This window comes from Kogia breviceps, chromosome 14 (genome assembly GCF_026419965.1).
Source record: "Kogia breviceps isolate mKogBre1 chromosome 14, mKogBre1 haplotype 1, whole genome shotgun sequence".
NCBI classification, from domain to species: Eukaryota; Metazoa; Chordata; class Mammalia; order Artiodactyla; family Physeteridae; genus Kogia; species Kogia breviceps.
In genome coordinates, this window is record NC_081323.1 from 3,891,912 (window position 1) to 3,913,794 (window position 21,883).

Genomic DNA, 21,883 nt, shown 5'->3' on the forward strand with positions numbered 1-21,883 from the left:
GCTTCCCACACCACAAGCGCTTAATAAAGGTCAGTTGCTGTAATTAAATACTGAATTCTATGGTCTTGACTACTTACTAAACAGGCTGTCCAGAAGAACTTTCCACAGTGATGGGCGTCTTCTATAACCTGCATGGACCAATACAGCAGCCACTAACCACAGGGAGCTCTAGAGTGAGTGCAATGTAGTTCATGTGTCCCGAGGAACTGAGCTTTACATTTAATTGCATTTTAATGAGTTTAAAGAGCCACTGGTGGCTAGTGGCTACCGTTATTGGACAGGTCAGGCCCAAAGCGTCTCCTCTGAAAAAACGGGCATCACACATGCTCCCCCTAGAGAAGCTCTTCCAGATCATCTGGGCTATGCAAAATAGATAGCTAGTGAGAAGCAGCCGCATAGCACAGGGAGACCAGCTTGGTACGTTGTGACCACCTAGAAGGGTGGGATAGGGAGGGTGGGAGGGAGACGCAAGAGGGAGGGGATATGGGGATATATGTATACATACAGCTGATTCACTTTGTTTTACAGCAGCAACTAACACAACATTGTAAAGCAATTATACTCCAATAAAGATGTTAATAGATAAATAAAAAGTGAAATAAACATTCAAAAAATAATAATAATAATAATCTCTAAAACAGAGCCTTCACATCCCAGGGGGAGGGCACAACAAGGGTAGAGAAAGAAAATAGTGAGCTTCTCAACATCACTAACTATTAGAGAAATGCTAATCAAAACTACAGTGAGATAGCACCTCACACCATCAGAATGCCATCATTAAAAAGTCTACAAATAACAAATGCTGGAGAGGGCATGGAGAAATGGGAACCCTCCTACACTGTTGGTGGGAATATATATTGGTACATCCACTGTGGAAAACAGTAGGGAGGTTCCTCTAAAAACTAAGCATAGAGCTATCATATGATCCAGCAATCCCACTCCTGGGCATATATCCAGACAAAACTATAATTCAAAAAGATACGTGCACCCCTATGTTCATAGCAGCATTATTCACAATAGCCAAGACATGGAAGCAACCTAAATGTCCACTGACAGATGAATGGATAAAGAAGATGTGATACATATATACAATGGAATATTAGTCAGCCATAAAAAAGAATGAAAGAATGCCATTTGCAACAACATGGATGCCCCTAGAGATTATCATACTAAGTGAAGTCAGAAAGAGAAAGACAAATACCATATGATAACATTTATATGTGGAATCTAAAATATAACACAGATGAACTTATCTACAAAACAGAAACAGGCTCACATACATAGAGAACAGATGTAGGTTGCCAAGCGGGGGCGGGGGGCGGAGAGAAATGGATCGGGAGTTTGGGATTCGCAGGTGCAAACTATTATATATAGAATGGATAAATAGCAAGGTCCTACTGTAGAGCACAGGGAACTATATTCAATATCCTGGAATAAACCATAATGGAAAAGAATATATATATATATATATATATGTATAACTGAATCACTCTGCTGTAGAGCAGAAATTAACACAACATTGTAAATCAACTATACTTAAATAAATTTTTTAAAAATACTGTGCTTCCATCTACAGTTATTTTTATCTAGACTTTCTTATATCTATTGTTGCAGGCCCTTTATAATGTACATAATACATTAGGGGAGTAGAACAGATGTATAACTGGTAAATGAACAGCTGTGCATTTCTTAGGGTGCAGGCTAACAATTTTTTACCAATAAGAAAGTGCAGCCAAAATCAGACCAGCAAGCTGTTCTAGCCCCCCACTCCGCAGGTGAAAGAACGGAGAGGCAGAACGCCTACAATACGCCCTAAGACTCGAAGCCCTGTAGCCAGTTGGGAGCTAAACTCTTGACTCGAATCCCTGAACCATTTTGACCATTATCGGTGGTCAGCTCTTTGAAAAGATCTTTGCACCGCTTCTAGCTGCCTGGTTTAGCCACAGGGACTCCCTTCCCTTTGCAAAGCCTCAGTTTACAAGAATTCTGTTCCCTCGGTGATGCTCTTTAGAGCCACCTGGCTGGGGAGGAAGGTGAGGTAACCTGCTTGGCCATTTTTCTTTCTCATTTGTCTGACCTGCCGCCAACATCCAGCCGCAGTCCCCTAATAATCAGGGCTGCTTGCAGAATTTAAGTAAGATCTGCAGAATTCTGTATCCTCTTGGGCGCTCATTTTCATAGCAGCAACAAGGAAAAAGTGACTTTTTGTGTGTGTGTGTGGTACGCGGGCCTCTCACTGTTGTGGTCTCTCCGTTTGCGGGGCGCAAGCTCCAGAAGTGCAGGCTCAGCGGCCACGGCTCACGGGCCCAGCCGCTCCGCGGCACGCGGGATCCTCCCGGACCGGGGCACGAACCCGTGTCCCCTGCACCGGCAGGCGGACTCTCAACCACTGCGCCACCAGGGAAGCCCAGAAAAAGTGACTTTTCCTTCATCTTTTTCATGTTTGGGAGAGGCTCCACTTACAGGGACTGTGGCCTCCTGGGCCTTGGGCAGGAGCTGTCACTCCCCAGGGGTGCCTTCCTGGTTCTTTGAAGCAGCCCATCCCTGCTTGTCAAGACCCCAGGTTCCTGAAAGAGCTATCTGAGCCCAGATGGAGAGCAAGAGGGCTGCCGTTCTGCTAATCACAAACCCCTGAACCAGTCGGGGCTCCTGCTGGGCCGGCGGAGAGTGATTTCCAAGTACAGAGACAAAGGCAGGAAGGAAGGTGGGAGGTGTTGGGAGCATTCTTCCCCCCGTGTGCCGTGGGTCACCTTTGCCCCCGGTCAGTGGGTGACTGCCACAAGCTGGCAGGTGTTAAGAACGGCACAGTTTGAACTGCAGGAAGGTTTGCTTTTGGAAAATGGACAAAAGCGAGGAACTGCGCTCAATGAAAATAACTAGGAGACTGCTGAGAGAGCTCCAGCCTCTGGATTCAGATCTCATTACGGTGGAATTTGGACCCTTTTGGCCTTGGGGGGAGCCTAAGTGGATCTTGGCATTGTCTTCAAAGCAATTTTTGTTTAGTCATGGGCAGGGTCTACTTTTTTCCCTCCTATGTTCTCCAGAACATTCTGTGTGCAGCCCCCCCTAGAGCAGCACCACCCTGGGAATGGACAGCCAGGATGGGGCAGGTCCTGCAAGCTCGCCATCGCCCGTCCTGCAAGGCCCCTCGCAGTTCAGCAGAGGCCATTAGTGCTTGTCTCCACCGCCTTCACGGGGCTGCTCGTCTGGCCGGCTGCTGGGACGCATACTTACCCAAGAGGGCTGCCCTAGGCCAGTGGGAGCCAGCTTGCCTGGAAGGCCTGGGAGAGTGTTCACACCCCCCATGAAGGGCCCTTAGCCACTGACTGACTGTCACGGGGTGTGAGAGCCCAGTCCCTTTGCCTCTGAGCAGGACCATCTCTGGGACGCACTTCACACTCCAGAGCTCCCTGTGGGATCAGGCACGACTGGACGCCCGCATCTTTGCTGAGTTCTTCCCTCGCCCTTGTCTGCTTCCGTCATCCCTTACAAGTCTCCTGAGAGCCCTCCCTGCGTAAATCTCTTGTACAAGAATCCCCGTCTCAGGCTCTGCTTCTAGGCAGCCCAACCTCAGATGCAAGATTAGAGTGTCGCCCCTGCTTCTCTTCTCACTCCCATCTGCCTGTTTCCCCCAGAGGCACCCGGGCATGTTTGGCAAACCTCCTTAAATATACATGAATGCTGATAAATATGTAGTGTCGCTTTTGTGCGTGACATTTACCACAAAGCCATTCTTATTCTCACTTTATTTTTACTCAAGGCTATGTTTTGAAGATCAGTCTAGATTTTTGTATTCATGTCTAATTTTCTGCTTTTAGCTGTCTTGTATAGTGCTCTACATTTTGTTTTAATAAGCTGCTATTTAAGGGCCAGACTTTAAATCCAACTCATACTTGACATACCCTCTGCTCTCTTGGTCTCTCTCTGTAGATCTTCCCGCAAGAGCCAATATTAACAGCACTTACATAAGAACAGCACAATATCTTTGTTTATAGACCTCATGGAAGACCCATCAGAAAAAAGCTTTCTTACCCCAGGTCAGCTCCAGCCGGGGCACTGATGACTGGTGGACCAAGGTCAAGAGCGCAGGGGACACCAGCTTTGACTGGAGTCCAGTGGGAAGCTCACAAAAGGAGGCAGGGTGAGGTTTGTCATGTGTCTTGATGCCGGTGGACAGCCATTGACTGCCCTGCCTACTCCAATCCTGCCCTGACCCCCATGCCCACTATCCCTTTTATCAGCCAAGTCTTGGAAGGTAGATCCAAGGAGGCAGACTTGCAGGTTTGCGTGCGGCACCACGGCCCCAGACAGATTTGAAAAATAATTAAATGGAACTTTAAAAAAATTAAGTATAATATTGTCAGGAATTAAATTTAAAACTCGACAGACATGTAAAAGCAGGGGAGCAATTAAGAGGCCATTGCATTAGTCCAGGGACTTCTTCTGACCAAGATAGTATAGCAGTGACTAGATGTGCCCTCCCAAATAAAAAAATAGACAAATGTCTAAAACAATGATTTTCAGGACATTAGACACCAAGCAATGAAAGCAGTGGTCCCTGAGAGAAGAGGAACAGATGAGGTGAGCCTCATAATTGCCTTGGCTTCCTGGCAGGGAAACTTTCCAGGTCCAGCACCATTTGTTGAAAAGACTATACTTTTGCCATTGAACTTCCTTTGAACCTTAGTCAAAAATCAGTTGACCATGTATGTGTGGTCTATTTCTGTATTCTTTATTCTGTTTCATTGATCTATTTGTCGATTTTGATGTGAACACCACACTGCCTTGAATATTTAAGTTTTAGAGTAACCCTTCAAGTCAGGCAGTGTCATCAAGGCAGCGTGGCATATGCATCAAAATAGACAAATAGATGAACAAATCATGCTGGAACAATTAGGTATACACCTGCAAAACTAAGAATTTTGATTTATACATCACACCATATACAAAAATTTGATCCTAGGTCTGAATATTAAACCTAAAACAATAAAGCTACAGAAGAAAACTTGAGAGAAAAATCTTTGTGGCTATGATTTAGGCCAAGATTTTTTAGTTATGACATCAAAAGCACAATCCAAAGAAAGAATGATAATTGGAATTCATCAAAATTTAAAATGTTTGCCCTTTAAAAGACACTGTTAAGAGAATTAAAAACGAGGCACAGGCTGGAAGGAAATATTTACCACTTGCATATCGGAAAAAGGACTTATAGCCAGAATATAAAAATAACTCTCAAAATTCAGTAAGAAGAAAACTAACAACCCATTTTTAGTGGGAAAAGATGCAAACAGATATTTCACCAAAAAAGATACATAAATGACAAATAAGCACATGAAAAGATAGTCAACATCATCATTTATTAGGGAAATGTAAATTCAAACTAATACAATACCATTAGATATCTATTAGAATGACAAAAATTAAAAAGAATGGCCATACTAAGTGTTGGCAAGGAGGTGGAGAAGCGGAAGCTGTCACACACTGCTCGTGGAAATGTAAAATGATACAACCACTCTGGAAAACAGCTTGGCAGCATCTTAAAAAATTAATTATGCTTCTACCATATATGATCCAGACATTCCACTCTTCGGTATTTACTCAAGAGGATTTAAAGCTTATACCCATACAAAGACTTGTATATGAATATTTATAGTAATTTTTATTTATAACAGCTCAAAACTAAAACAAGCCAAATGTCTACCAACAAGTGGTCGTATGAACAAATTGTGCCATATCCGCACAATGGCTTTTACTACTTAGGAATGAAAAGGAACAAATTACTGGTACACACAACAACATGGATAAGCCTCAAAATAATCATATGGAGTGAAAAAAAAGCCCAGCCAAAAACCAACGGCGGGGGGGAGGTATATATTGTCTGCTTCCATTTTTATAAAATTCTAGAAAAAGTGAAATACTCTATAGCGACAGAAAGCACATCAGTGGTTACCTGGGGGTGGGAGGGTGGCAGGAGGAAAGAATTACAAGGAGATACATGGAAACTTTGGGGATTGTGGATACGTTTCTTATCTTGATAGTGTTGTTGGTTTCACCAGTGTGAACATGTCAAAACTTATTATATTGCACACTTTAAATACGCATAATATTAAAATTCAATATATGTCAATAGAGCTTTGAAAAAAAACACTCAGTGGATTTAGAAAATTAGTAACATTTTAAAGATACATCCCAACAAAGTATCTAGATTATAGCAGGGAGAGACAAAGTTGTTGAAAATAGAGGTTAAGAGACATGAAAGACAGATCTAAGATGCATTATTTCGATGTTCCAAAGAGGAGGGAGACCGGGATGGAGGCAACATCTGAAGAACGATGGCTGAGCATTTTCCGGGTAGACGTCAACCCAGAAATTATAGAAGCCCAATGGATTCCTAATGGAATAAATTAAAGTGACGTGTACCTGGATACATCAAAGTAAAAGTATGGAACACCAAAGAAGAAGACCTTGAAAGTAGCCAGAGATAAAAGAGCTTCAAAAGACAGACGAGTAGACTTATAGGTAACTTCTCACCACAAAATAGAAGCCAAGTGATGATGCAATAACAGCTTTGATGGACTGAGAGGAAATAACTGTCAACCTAAGACTGAAAAAATATTTTTCAACAACAAGGATGAAATAAATGCACTTTCAGGCTAATAAAAACTGAGATTTTTCTTTTCTAAAGAATATACTTCAGACAGAAGAAAACACTCCCAGAAGGAAGATCTGACATGCCAAAAGGAACGAAGAGGCAAGATATTTGCAATTATGCGGGCAAATATAAATAAACGGGCTTAAAAAGTCAGATAACAGACCTGGAAAAATATCTGCAGTATATATAACAAGCAAAGAATATATGCAAATCTAGAATATATACACAATCCTACAAATTCTGGGTGGGCAAAACATGAAAAATCTTCTCCTAACAAACATTAGTAAGAATATGGGAGACGGCTTAAAGATGGCGGAAGAGTAAGATGCGGAGATCTCCTTCCTCCTCACAGAGACATCAGAAATACATCTACACGTGGAACTTCTCCTATAGAACACCCACCGAACGCTGGCAGAAGACCTCAGACCTCCCAAAAGGCAAGAAACTCCCCACGTACCTGGGTAGGGCAAAAGAAAAGAGAATAAACAGAGACAAAGAATAGGGACGGTACCTGCACCGGTGGGAGGGAGCCGTGAAGGAGGAAAGGTTTCCACACACTAGGAGCCCCTGCGCAGGCGGAGACTGTCGGTGGCTGGGTGGAAGCTTCGGAGCCGCGGAGGAGAGCGCAGCCACAGGGTGCGGAGGGCAAAGCCCCGCAGAGGATCAGTGCTGACCGGCACTCACCAGCCCGAGAGGCTCGTCTGTCACCCGCCGGGGCGGGCGGGGCTGGGAGCTGAGGCTCGGGCTTCGGACGGAAGCCGAGAGAGGACTGCGGTTGGCGCGCGAACACAGCCTGAAGGGGTTAGTGCACCACGGCTGGCCGGGAGGGAGTCCGGGAGAGTCTGGAGCTGCCGAAGAGGCAAGAGACCTTTTCTTCCCTCTTTGCTTCCTGGGCGTGAGGAGAGGGGATTAAGCGCGCCGCTTAAAGGAGCCCCAGAAACGGGCGCGGAGCTGCCGAACAGACGAGACTTTTTCTTGCCTCTTTGCTTCCTCGGGCGCAAGGAGAGGGGATTAAGAGCACCGCGTAAAGGAGCTCCAGAAACGGGCGCGAGCCGCAGCTGTCGGCACGGACAGTAGAGACGGGTGTGGGACGCAAAGGTTGCTGCTGCCGCCACCAAGAAGCCTGTATGCAAGCACAGGTCACTCTCCACACCGGCCCTCCCGGGAGCCCGTGCAGCCCGCCACTGCCGGGGTCCCGGGATCCAGGGACAGCTTCCCCGGGAGAACGCGCGGCGCGCCTCGGGCCGGTGCAGCGTCACGCCGGCCTCTGACGTCGCGGATTCGCCCCGCCTCCGTGCCCCTCCCTCCCCCTGGCCTGAGTGAGCTGGAGCCCCCGAATCAACTGCTCCTTTAACCCCGTCCTGTCTGAGCGAAGGGCAGAGGCCCTTGGACGACCTACACGCAGAGGCGGGGCCAAGTCCAAAGCTGAACCCCAGGAGCCGTGCGAACAGAGAGGAGAGGGGGAGGTCTCTCCCAGCAGCCTCAGAAGCAGCAGACTAAAGCTCCACAATCAACTTGAAGTGCCCTGCATCTGTGGAAAACCTGAATAGACAACGAATCATCCCAAGTTGAGGAGGTGGACTTTGGGAGCAAGATATACTATTATTTTCCCCTTTTTTTCTTTTTGTGAGTGTGTATGTGTGTGCGGCTGTGTGAGATTTTGTCTGTATAGCTTTGCTTTCACCATTTGTCCTAGGGTTAGACAGACCCGTTTTTCTGTTTTTTTTTTAATAGAAATTTTTCTTCTTAAGAATTATTTTTTATTTTAATGACTATACTTTATCCTACTTTATTTTGTCTTCTCCCTTTCTTTCTTCCTTTCTTCCTTCCTTTCTTCCCTCCTTCCCTCCCTTCTTCCTTCCTTCCTCCCTTCTTTCCTCCCTTCCTTCCTCCCTTCCTCCCTCCCTTCCTCCCTTTCTTCCTCTCCACCTTCCTTCCTTCCTTTCTTGCTTTCTTCCTTCCTTTCTTCCTTCCCTCCCTCCCTTCTTCCTTCCTTCCTTCCTTTTCTTTCCTTTCTATTTTTTCTCCCTTTTATTTTGAGCCATGTGGATTAAAGGCTCTTGGTGCCCCAGCCAGGCACCAGGGCTGTGTCTCTGAGGTGGGAGAACCAACATCAAGACACTAGTCCACAAGACACCTCCCAGCTCCACGCAATATCAAACGGCAAAAATCTCCCAGAGATCTCCATCTCAACACAAAGACCCAGCTTCACTCAAGGACCAGCAACGAATAGTGCTGGACACCCTATCCCCAACAAAGAGCAAGACAGGTCTACAGCCCCATCCATTAGCAGAGAGGCTGCCTAAAATCATAATAAGGCTACCAACATCCCCAAACACACCACCAGACGTGGACCTGCCCACCAGAAAGACAAGATCCAGCCTCATCCACCAGAACAGAGGCACTAGACCCCCAACCAGAGAACCTACTCAACCCACTGAACCAACCTTAGCCACTGGGGACAGCCACCAAAAACAACGGGAACTACGAACCTGCAGCCTGCAAAAAGGAGAACCCAAACAGTAAGATAAGCGAAATGAGAAGACAGAAAAACACACAGCAGATGAAGGAGCAAGATAAAAACACACCAGACCTAACAAATGAAGAGGTAATAGGCAGTCTACCTGAAAAAGAATTCAGAATAATGATAGTAAAGATGATTCAGAATCTTGGAAATAGAATAGACAAATTGCAAGAAACAGTTAACAAGGACCTAGAAGAAATAAAGAGGAAGCAAGCAACGATGAGCAACACAATAAATGAAATTAAAAATACTCTAGATGGGATCAATAGCAGAATAACTGAGGCAGAAGGACGGATAAGTGACCTGGAAGATAAAATAGTGGAAATAACTACTGCAGAGCAGAAGAAAGAAAAAAGAATGAAAAGAACTGAGGACAGTCTCAGAGACCTCTGGGACAACATTAAACGCACCAACATTCGAATTATAGGGGTCCCAGAAGAAGAAGAGAAAAAGAAAGGGACTGAGAAAATATTTGAAGAGATTATAGTTGAAAACTTCCCTAATATAGGAAAGGAAATAGTCAATCAAGTCCAGGAAGCACAGAGAGTCCCATACAGGATAAACCCAAGGAGAAACACGCCAAGACACATAATAATCAAACTGTCAAAAATTAAATACAAAGAAAACATATTAAAAGCAGCAAGGGAAAAACAACAAATAACACACAAGGGAATCCCCATAAGGTTAACAGCTGATCTTTCAGCAGAAACTCTACAAGCCAGAAGGGAGTGGCAGGACATATTTAAAGTGATGAAGGAAAAAAACCTACAACCAAGATTACTCTACCCAGCAAGGATCTCATTCAGATTTGATGGAGAAATTAAAACCTTTACAGACAAGCAAAAGCTGAGAGAGTTCAGCACCACCAAACCAGCTCTACAACAAATGCTAAAGGAACTTCTCTAGGCAAGAAACACAAGAGAAGGAAAAGACTTACAAGAACAACCTGAAACAATTAAGTAAATGGTAATAGGAACATACATATCGATAATTACCTTAAATGTAAATGGATTAAATGCTCCCACCAAAAGACACAGACTGGTTGAATGGATACAAAAACAAGACCCATATATATGCTGTCTACAAGAGACCCACTTCAAACCTAGGGACACATACAGACTGAAAGTAAAGGGATGGAAAAAGATATTCCATGCAAATGGAAATCAGAAGAAAGCTGGAGTAGCAATTCTCATATCAGACAAAATAGACTTTAAAATAAAAACTATTACAAGAGACAAAGAAGGACACTACATAATGATCAAGGGATCGATCCATGAAGAAGATATAACACTTGTAAATATTTATGCACCCAACATAGGAGCACCTCAATACATAAGGCAAATACTAACAGCCTTAAAAGGGGAAATCGACATTAACACAATTATAGTAGGGGACTTTAACACCCCACTTTCACCAATGGACAGATCATCCAAAATGAAGATAAATAAGGAAACACAAGCTTTAAATGATACATTACACAAGATAGACTTAATTGATATTTATAGGACATTCCATCCAAAAACAACAGAATACACATTTTTCTCAAGTGCTCATGGAACATTCTCCAGGATCGATCATATATTGGGTCACAAATCTAGCCTTGGCAAATTTAAGAAAACTGAAATCGTATCAAGTATCTTTTCCGACCACAATGCTATGAGACTAGATATCAATTACAGGAAAAGATCTGTAAAAAATACAAACACATGGAGGCTAAACAATACACTACTTAATAACGAAGTGATCACTGAAGAAATCAAAGAGGAAATCAAAAAATACTTAGAAACAAATGACAATGGAGACACGACGTCCCAAAACCTATGGGATACAGCAAAAGCAGTTCTAAGAGGGAAGTTTATAGCAATACAATCATACCTTAAGAAACAGGAAACATCTCGAATAAACAACCTAACTTTGCACTTAAAGCAATTAGAGAAAGAAGAACAAAAAAAACCCAAATTTAGCAGAAGGAAAGAAGTCATAAAGATCAGATCAGAAATAAATGAAAAAGAAGTGAAGGAAACAATAGCAAAGATCAATAAAACTAAAAGCTGGTTTTTGAGAAGATAAATAAAATTGATAAACCATTAGCCAGACTCATCAAGAATAAAAGGGAGAAGACTCAAATCAATAGAATTAGAAATGAAAAAGGAGATGTAACAACTGACACTGCAGAAATACAAAAGATTATTAGAGATTACTACAAGCAACTGTATGGCAATAAAATGGACACCCTGGAAGAAATGGACAAATTCTTAGAAATGCACAACCTGCCAAGACTGAACCAGGAAGAAAGAGAAAATATGAAGAGACCAATCACAAGCACTGAAATTGAAACTGTGATTAAAAATCTTCCAACAAACAAAAGCCCAGGACCAGATGGCTTCACAGGTGAATTCTATCAAACATTTAGAGAAGAGCTAACATCTATCCTTCTCAAACTCTTCCAAAAGATAGCAGAGGGAGGAACACTCCCAAACTCATTCTATGAGGCCACCATCACCCTGACACCAAAACCAGACAAAGACGTCACAAAGAAAGAAAACTACAAGCCAATATCACTGATGAACATAGATGCAAAAATCCTCAACAAAATATTAGCAAACAGAATCCAACAGCACATTAAAAGGATCATACACCATGATCAAGTGGGGTTTACTCCAGGAATGCAAGGATTCTTCAATATACGCAAATCAATCAATGTGATACACCATATCAACAAACTGAAGGAGAAAAACCATATGATCATCTCAATAGATGCAGAGAAAGCTTTTGACAAAATTCAATACTCATTTATGATAAAAACCCTACAGAAAGTAGGCATACAGGGAACTTTCCTCAACATAATAAAGGCCATATATGGCTAGCATCGTTCTCAATGGTGAAAAACTGAAACCATTTCCACTAAGATCAGGAACAAGACAAGGTTGCCCACTCTCACCACTCTTATTCAACCTAGTTTTGGAAGTTCTAGCCACAGCAATCAGAGAAAAAAAAGGAATCCAAATAGGAAAAGAAGAAGTAAAGCTGTCACTGTTTGCAGATGACATGATACTCTACATAGAGAATCCTAAGGATGCTACCAGAAAACTACTAGAGCTAATCAATGAATTTGGTAAAGTTGCAGGATACAAAATTAATGCACAGAAATCTCTGGCATTCTTATACACTAATGATGAAAAATCTGACAGTGAAATTAAGAAAACACTCCCATTTACCATTGCGACAAAAAGAATAAAATATATGGGAATAAACCTACCTAAGGAGACAAAAGAGTTGTATGCAGAAAACTATAAGACACTGATGAAAGAAATTAAAAATGATACAGATAGGTGGAGAAATATACCATGTTCTTGGATTGGAAGAATCAACGTTGTGAAAATGACTCTACTACCCAAAGCAATCTACAGATTCAATGCAATCCCTATCAAATTACCACTGGCATTTTTTACAGAACTAGAACAAAAAATTTCACAATTTGTATGGAAACACAAAAGACCCCGAATAGCCAAAGCAATCTTGAGAACGAAAAATGGAGCTGGGGGAATCAGGCTCCCTGACTTCAGACTCTACTACAAGGCTACAGTAATCAAGACAGTATGGTACTGGCACAAAAACAGAAATATAGATCAATGGAACAGGATAGAAAGCCCAGAGATAAACCCACACACATATGGTCACCTTATCTTTGAGAAAGGAGGGAAGGAGATACAGTGGAGAAAAGACAGCCTCTTCAATAAGTGGTGCTGGGAAAACTGAACAGCTACCTGTAAAAGTATGAAATTAGAACACTCCCTAAAACCACACACAAAAATAAACTCAAAATGGATTACAGACCTAAATGTAAGGCCAGACACTATCAAACTCTTAGAGGAAAACATAGGCAGAACACTCTATGACATAAATCACAGCAAGATCCTTTTTGACCCATCTCCTAGAGAAATGGAAATAAAAACAAAAATAAACAAATGGGACCTAATGAAAGTTAAAAGCTTTTGCACAGCAAAGGATACCATAAACAAGACCAAAAGACAACCCTCAGAATGGGAGAAAATATTTGCAAATGAAGCAACTGACAAAGGATTAATCCCCAAAATGTATAAGCAACTCATGCAGCTCAATAACAAAAAAACAAACAACCCAATCCAAAAATGGGCAGAAGAACTAAATAGACATTTCTCCAAAGAAGATATACAGATTGCCAACAAACACATGAAAGAATGCTCAACATCATTAATCATTAGAGAAATGCAAATCAAAACTACAATGAGATATCATCTCACACCGGTCAGATTGGCCATCATCAAAAACTCTAGAAACAATAAATGCTGGAGAGGGTGTGGAGAAAAGGGAACACTCTTGCACTGCTGGTGGGAATGTAAATTGATACAGCCACTATGGAGAACAGCATGGAGGTTCCTTAAAAAACTACAAATAGAACCACCATACGACCCTGCAATCCCACTACTGGGCATATACCTACAATAGCCAGGACATGGAAGCAACCTAAGTGTCCATCAACAGATGAATGGATAAAGAAGATGTGGCACATATATACAATGGAATATTACTCAGCCATAAAAAGAAATGAAACTGAATTATTTATAATGAGGTGGATAGACCTGGAGTCTGTCATACAGAGTGAAGTTAAGTCAGAAGGAGAAAAACAAATACCGTATGCTAACACATATATATGGACTCTAAGGGGAAAAAAAATGTCATGAAGAGATTAGTGGTAGGACGGGAATAAAACACAGACTTACTAGACTATGGACTTGAGGATATGGGGAGGGGGAAGGGTAAGCTGTGACGAAGTGAGAGAGTGGCAGGGACATATATACACTATGAAATGTAAATTAGATAGCTAGTGGGAAGCTGCTGCATAGCACAGAGAGATCACCTCTGTGCTTTGTGACCACCTAGAGGGGTGGGATGGGGGGGTGGGAGGGAGGGTGATACAAGAGGGAAGAGATATGGGAACATATGTATATGTATAACTGATTCACTTTGTTGTAAAGGAAAAACTAACACACTATTGTAAAACAGTTATACTCCAATAAAGATGTTTAAAAAAAAAAAAAAAAAGAATATGGTAGCAGGGCAAAGTCTCACTGTTAGCTGGAGGAAACCTACAGTGACACAAGCGCTCCGGAGAGTGATTTGGTAATAACTTGTAAAGTTGAAAACGTGATTATCTTATAACCCAGGAATTCCATTTTAGGTATATTTCTTAGAAAACTTCTCACATTGTGTCTAAGGAGGCACGTATAAGCATGTTCATTGCAAAGTTAGCACACACAAAAAAAACTGGAAATGATTTAAATGTCCATAAATAGGGGAATGGAAAATACAGTGTGTTATTTCCATGGGATAGAATACTTTACGCAATTAAGATGAAAGAATTTTATCTGTATGTACCAACATGGCTAGATCTTCAAGAACACAATATGGAGTTTAAAAATCAAACTGAAGGATGATAAATTCAGTGTGAGATATATATATATATTTTTTCTTAACAGTGTGATATATATATATATATTTTTTAAAAACACCAAACAATATTATATATTAGTGGATACATTGATTTGTAAGGTATGAACCCATGGATGGAAACAGTACCAAACCCATAAAACTACATAATTATCTTTTTGTTTTATTTCTTTTATTTTACATAATATATATAATAAAAGTAATATTTTATTTGCTTTATTTTTTTAAGACTCAGAAGCAAATGTTAACATCTGTTCATTCTGGATCATCACCCATGAATCTGTTATAGATTTTCTAAACTTTTCTGTACTTTTTATTTTCTTTTCCAAAAAAAGAGAAAAAGATGGGAATTCCCGGATGGTCCAGTGGTTAGGACTCCATGCTCTCACTGCCGAGGGCCCAGGTTCAATCCCTGGTTGGGGAGCTAAGATCCCACAAGCTGTGCAGCACAGGAAAAAAAGAGAGAGAGAGAGAGAGAGAGAGAAAAGAGAATGGATATTATGGTACATGAATTTTACCATTCTCTGTGAGCTGAGGCCCATAGGTTAATCTCTGATACAGTATTTCATTTTCTGTAGAACATAAAGACAATTGAAGTGAAAATGGGGACATGAATTTTAAAATGGGCTTTTTTCTTAAGGAGAGAACACACGTGTTGATAGTTGACAGATAGGTAGATAGATGATAGATAGATAAGGTAGATAGGTGGACGGATGCATAGATAGATAGATAGATAGATAGATAGATAGATAGATAGATAGATAGATAGATATAGATAGATAGATAGATAGAGATATGCATGCATACATACATATGTGAGTGGGTAGATGGATTTATAAATGGATACCCACATCATACAGGCAGTCATACACCCCTGGGTGGATGGATGGATGGATAGAGAGTGTGTTAGGCAGATTACACCCACCCCCACCCCCACTGCCCACAGAGATGTCCACATCCTAATCCCCAGAATCTGTAAATATGTTACCTTCCATGGCTAGAGAGACTCTGCCGATGTGAGCAAGGGGAAAGGCCTCTCAAATGAAGACAGTATCCTGATTACCCAGGTGGGCCCAAGCTAACCACCTGCGTCCTTAAAAATGAAAGAAGAGGCAGAAGATTGGGTCAGAGAGAGGAGACTGAATAAGAAGGAAAAGTGGGAAAAAGACCCAACCCCTCCTTGCTGGTTTGTGATGTGAAGGAGGGGGGCCGTGAGCCAAGGAATGGAAGTTTGCCAACGACCCGAAGGGGCAGGAAACTGAGCCTGGAGCCTCCAGAAAGAAGTGTTGCCTGGGACACCTTGATTGTAGCCCAGAAAGACCCATATTGGATTTCTGACCTACAGAACTATAAAACAGTAAGCGTGTCTTGTTTAAAACAACGTACTAAGTTGTAATCTGTTATAGCAGCAATACAAAACTAATATAGATATAGACACACAGATAGATAATAGATGATGCATAGATGATAGATCCCTTACCTCATCAAACAGAAGTTTTCCTGTTTGATTACCTGCTAAGTAAACATATCTGAAACAAATCCTATGTTACTCTTGACTTCTGTTATAAACTGGTCATAAGTTACTATGTGAAAAATGGATGGATTTCAAAATACACAGTTGAAAACTTTTAAAGGGAAAAAATAAGCTCTGTGTTTGGCCTCCTGTGCAGTGAACTTGAAGCACCTTTTTTTAAATCTTAACATCTTTATTGGAGTATAATTGCTTTACAGTGGTGTGTTAGTTTCTGCTGTTTAACAAAGTCAATCAGCTATACGTATACATATGTCCCCATATCTCCTCCCCCTTGCATCCTTTTTCTGAAGCACTTTTAGACATCTCCTCTCATCATTTTCCAAGCATGGGTGCTCAGAATTGGACACTGACTCCATGTTTCTGAAGATGGACCAAATATGAAAGAGAAATGGAGAGGATGTTTCTCTGAGAAGCTCTATCATCTCATGCCACTCCACTGGCAGGAAAGTAATTAAACTTGAGACTTCATGTGGGTCAAACTGGCAGTCTCCTTTATCAAATCTTTGCAGGCCAATGCTACAGAACCAGTAGCCTAAGAAGAAATTTGCCTTTAAAGGGAACCCTTTCCTTATAAACCCAGCATCATGTTCCCTTATGGACACCTGTCTAAAGATGTGTCCCCCTCATTAAAAGGACAAATCTTAGCAGCCACTTATAATGAGTGTGATGATGGAAGACACGGGGTCAGAAAACTCAGATTCTCATCCTAATTCCACTAACTGGGTGAACTTAGGGAAGCCATTTCAGGCAGATACACCCTAGGGTGACCCTATGAGTCAAACTTTTGTGGAATCCCTTCCCCCTGAGTGTGGATGGAATCTATAATTTGCTTCTAGCCAATAAAATATGGCAAAGGTAAAGGTATTTTGCTGATGCAATGAAAGCTCCTAATCGACAGGTAAATGATCCTGGGTGGGCCTGACCTAATCAGGAGAGGCCTGTAGAAGAAGATCTAGAGGTCAGAGACTTGAGACAGCACAGACACATTCTCTCTCCACTGTTGGCTTTTAAGAAGCAAGCTGCCATCAATTCCATGCCTCAAGAAAATGAATTCTACCAACAATCTATGAAGGGAATAAAACAAGACGATGGGATGGAGAAAAAAAGGGGGGGAACCACTGAGGTACAGGGGTCAGGTGAGTCTCCGCCACAATGCCGACGTCTTTGCTGAGATGAGGGGGAGCCAGCCCCATGAGGAGCCAGAGGTGGTGTGTGCAGGTAGAGGTAAACAGATCAGCAAGTGCAAAGGCCCTGAGGTTAGAATGACTCAAAGGACAATCATGAACCAATAATGGCACGGATGATGAATGAATCATGGTCGACCGTCAAAGTTTGGTGGATGTAAGAACTTCAACAGCATCATCCTCCGTGCACCCGGTTGGAGGCTCCGGACAGAGCTGTCGAGCCTGGATTCTGACCTCTCCTGTTTGCACGCCGGGGTCCCTCTACTCCCTCACTTTTTCACCTGCAGCCTCTTGCTGAGAAGCTCACCGACTGGGAGGCAGAGTTCTGGCTCCCACAAAACCGGATATTAAGATGAAGATTTGCAAACACGCATGCCTATGAGGGCCAGGCAGACTACATGACTAAACATAAGACACTAAGGAACAACCTACAGACTGTGAGAAAATATTTGCAAATGATACAACCAACAAGAGATTAATCTCCAAAATATACAAACAGCTCATACAGCTCAATACCAAAAAAACAAACAACTCAATCAAAAAACTGGGCAGAAGATCTAAATAGACACTTCTCCAAACAAGACATACAGGTGGCCAAAAGCACATGAAACGATGCTCAACATCGCTAATTATTAGAGAAATGCAAATCAAAGCTGCAGTGAGGTATCGCCTCACACCGGTCAGAATAGCCATTATCAAAAAAAAAAAAAAATCTACAAATAATAAATGCTGGAGAGGGTGTGGAGAAAAGGGAACCCTCCTACACTGTTGATGGGAATATACACTGGTGCAGCCACTATGGAAAACAGTACGGAGTTTTCCCCAAAAAATAAAAATAGAGTTGCCATATGATCCCAGTAATCCCACTCCTGGGCATATATCCAGACAAAACCATAATTCGAAAAGATACATGCACCCCTTTGTTTACAGCAGCACTATTCACAAGAGCCAAAACATGACACTAAACCTAACGTCCATCGACAGATGAATGGATGAAGTTGTGGTACATAGATACAAGGGAATACTACACAGCCATAAAAAAGAATGAAATAATGCCATTTGCAGCAATGTGGATGGACCTAGAGATGATCATGCTAAGTGAAGTGAGTCAGACAGAGAAAGACAAATAGCATATGATACCACTTATAGGTGGAAACTAAAATAGGACACAAATGAATTTATCTCAGAAACAGACTCACACACATAGAAAACAAACGTATGGTTACCAAAGGGGAAAGGGGGGTGGCGGGGGGAGGGATAAATTAGGAGTTTGGGCTTAGTAGATACAAACTACCATATATAAAATAGATCAACAACAAGGACCTGCTGTAGAGCACAGGGAAGCCCTATACGCAATATTTTGTAGTAACCTATAAGGGAAAAGGATCTGAAAAAGAATGTGTGTGTGTATAATGAATCTCTGCGCTGTACACCTGAAACGGACACAATATTGTTAATCAACTATACTTCAATTTAAAGAAAAAAACTTTAAAAAAGGGGCAAAAAAGACACTAGGGAGAAGTGGGGACTGAGGCAGGCAGCAGAGCACAGGCACTGTCCACAGGCGTAGCTGCTGCTCAGCCCCAGCCAGCTGCTGCCCTGCAAGAAGACAGGCCCAGTATCTTCAGAGCTTCAGATATTTTAAGAGAAGCTGAAATCCAGGTTTATATGTGAAATCTCCTGATATTTATTATTTGGATGCTAAGCGCCAAAACTTTCAACAATGTTGCAGGCCAAATAAGGTTCTTACATGGGCTGTGTTCGGCCCCTGGGCTGCTGATGGGTTTGCAAGGCATCCTGGAGAGACATCTCCAGGCCTCTCAGAGGACCAGCCTGGGACCATCAGCCTTATTTGGGAATGTTTCCCCAATGGCCTCCACGTGTAGACACCTGGCACCTAGCAGACGCACAATGAATGTCTATTGAAACAGTCAAGTTCCAGTGTTGGGAAGGAGGGAACTGTAAATGAGGCACCCCACCTTTGTCCCCCTCCCCACATCTCCCGGGACTCTGACTGAGGCCTGGAGACTTCAGGCTCGCCAGCTGTCACTCAGATGTAGTTTAGTGCTTTGTGGGAGCAAAGCCACATGCCAGTGTTCCTGCACTCCCGGGATGTGGTTTGGGTGATGTAAAGCGTTGCTCTCCAAGCTAGCTCACTGGACCAGCATCCTCAGCGGCACCGGGGAGCATGTTAGAGATACAGAATCTCAGGCCCCATCCCGGACCCACTGAATTTGACCCAGCATCACAAGAAACCTCCAGAAAACCCTAGGTGACTCTCATGTGTCCGTTACGGGCTGGGAGCACCGGGGCAAGCTGCTGTTTGGCACTTAGGCTCTGGAGTAAGGCTCGCTGGTTCAGATCCGGGTCCTTGGGGAAGTTGCCCGACTTCTCTGTGTGTCTCAGTTTCCTCGAGAGAAAAATGCTGTGCCTGGCACACAGCAAGCCCTCAGCGATGCCAACTCTGGAAACGTGGTCCTGGCAGACAAGTGAAAGGGGGTGCAGGGGCCTCAGAAGAGGGTACGTCATCTCTGGCCACTGAGAGTCTGAGCAGCCGTAGGCAAGCATTAGGAATTTGTGTGGCGTCTCGACAAATACCTATGCTTGGATCAAACACTGACAATAGGAGAAGGCCGGGCATTCTAGGAAGGGGAGATGGCAGGTGCGGGAGAGCCTTGGGGATCTGGGTTCAGAGTGTCAAATAGAGAATAGGCGAGGGCTGGGACCATATGACATCACACTGAGAGGGAGGGGGGCGACCAGGAGAAAGTGGGACCCGAAAGCTTTGCGGGGGTGGGGGGCGGGGGGTGTTGGAGGGAGGAGGGTACGCAGTGGGCAACCTGAAGGGTTTTGAGCAAAGGAGCGAGGCAATCGGAACGACGTGATGAAAGAGGGGTTTTAAAATCCATCTGCCCCCCCCCCCAATTGCAGTCAGGAGATTATGTATGTGCACAGATCACAGAGAAAAGTCTAGAAGGGCATACACCTAAACGTGATTGTCTCCGAGTGGTGAGATCACTAGGATGTTTTATTGCCTTCTCCTCGCGCATCTGTTATTTTCTAATTTTTCTGCAAAGGACATGCATCACTTGCATAATTAAAAAAGCAATAAAAGCTGTAAATAATTAACACGCTCTCTCTTCGGGACTTAAACTGGATGGATGTGTTTTCCACTCAGTTATTTCGAATATTTGCTGGATGCCTGGCCGTAAAAAAGGCACCGCTGAAAAACACACAGCCGGTAGACTGATGGGGAAACACACTGAGTCCTTTAACCATCAAACTCCAGACCCCAGTTCCTAAACAGGACTCTGTCGCTCTCTCTCTCCCTGGAACACAGAGATGCCTTTGGAATCCCCTGTGACGTTTTCCTTGGGGGGTTTATTGAAATCGCAGTTTGCAGTTCCTGACACTGTGGGCACACGGGGAAATGACAGAGGTGGCCACACCCCCTACCTTTTGGAGCGGATGCTCAGTTGTTTCCGCTTGCTGCTCCCACGAGGCATCTTTGCCCTCCTAGGAGGCCATCCTTTCTTCCGCTCTGGCTCAGACGTCCAGTCCTGGGATGGCATCCGTGGGGCTGTTGGGTCGGAGAGCTGAAAATACCAGGCACGCTGGCATCACAGCCCTCATGGTGGGAACAACACAGAAGGGTTCTCTCTCTGCAGACAGGATGCCTGTCTGGGGAAATCGGGCATCGACATGCTGCATTGCCAAATGGTCTGTGCATTGCTGGGCGGAACCTTCTGGAATCCTGCCTGGGCTGGATCCACAGAAGGAAGAGCCCAGACCTTTGGTGATAACTGGAGGTCTAGAGAACACCGTGGCCGGCTCCTTTCCCTCCTCCAGGAACGCCCACACCCAGTACCTGATGGCCTCGTGGAGGAGGGAGGCTACGCTGGGCCTTGGATTCGCCCTCTCTCAGGCCCAGCACTTTCTTTCTCGACCCCCCACTCTGGGGATGAAGGCAGTGTTACCGTGAGAACAGCCTTCAAACTCTGGGACACAGGCCCTGTGGTCCCACACGATTAAGTTACAACTGAGGCTGCAGGATGCCCTTCTGTCACCCTGGCCCAGGACATCCCAGAGCAGGACAACACCCTCAATTGTACAATCCAGATGCATGGAGTCGCTCTCAAGATGGGACTACAGGGGCTTCCCTGGCGGCCCAGCGGTTAAGACTCTGCGCTTCCAATGCAGGGGGTGCACGTTTGATCCCTGGTCGGGAAATAAGATCCCACATGCCGCGAGGCACGGCCCTCCCCCACCCCAAAAAAGATGGGACTATAAATTTACTTAATCACCAGTGAGAACCTTCTAGAGCACCAGCTCCTTTTCCGTTTGGCCACTGCTCCCAGGAAACCCAGGGGTAAGTTGAATCTGACCATAGCAACTATTTTCTCTGGAGTCCCTGGTATGATAACTACCTCCTTTGAAGAGTTTTTGTCTGGAGTCTATCTCTCTCAAAAAGGGTTTCTGATTTATCAGCTCCCCTGACC

At 43.4% G+C, this 21,883-nt stretch overlaps 1 protein-coding gene across 3 annotated transcripts in view; it reads right to left on the reverse strand.

Moving 5' to 3' along the window:
- Window positions 1–21,883, reverse strand: part of ZNF831 (zinc finger protein 831) — a 123,420-nt gene that overhangs the window by 54,305 nt on the left and 47,232 nt on the right. For all 3 annotated transcript variants that reach the window (XM_067012648.1, XM_067012649.1, XM_067012650.1), the window contains one exon: window positions 20,841–20,980. In XM_067012648.1, the coding sequence (XP_066868749.1) occupies window positions 20,841–20,980 (140 nt within the window). The remainder of the gene's footprint in view (window positions 1–20,840; window positions 20,981–21,883) is intronic.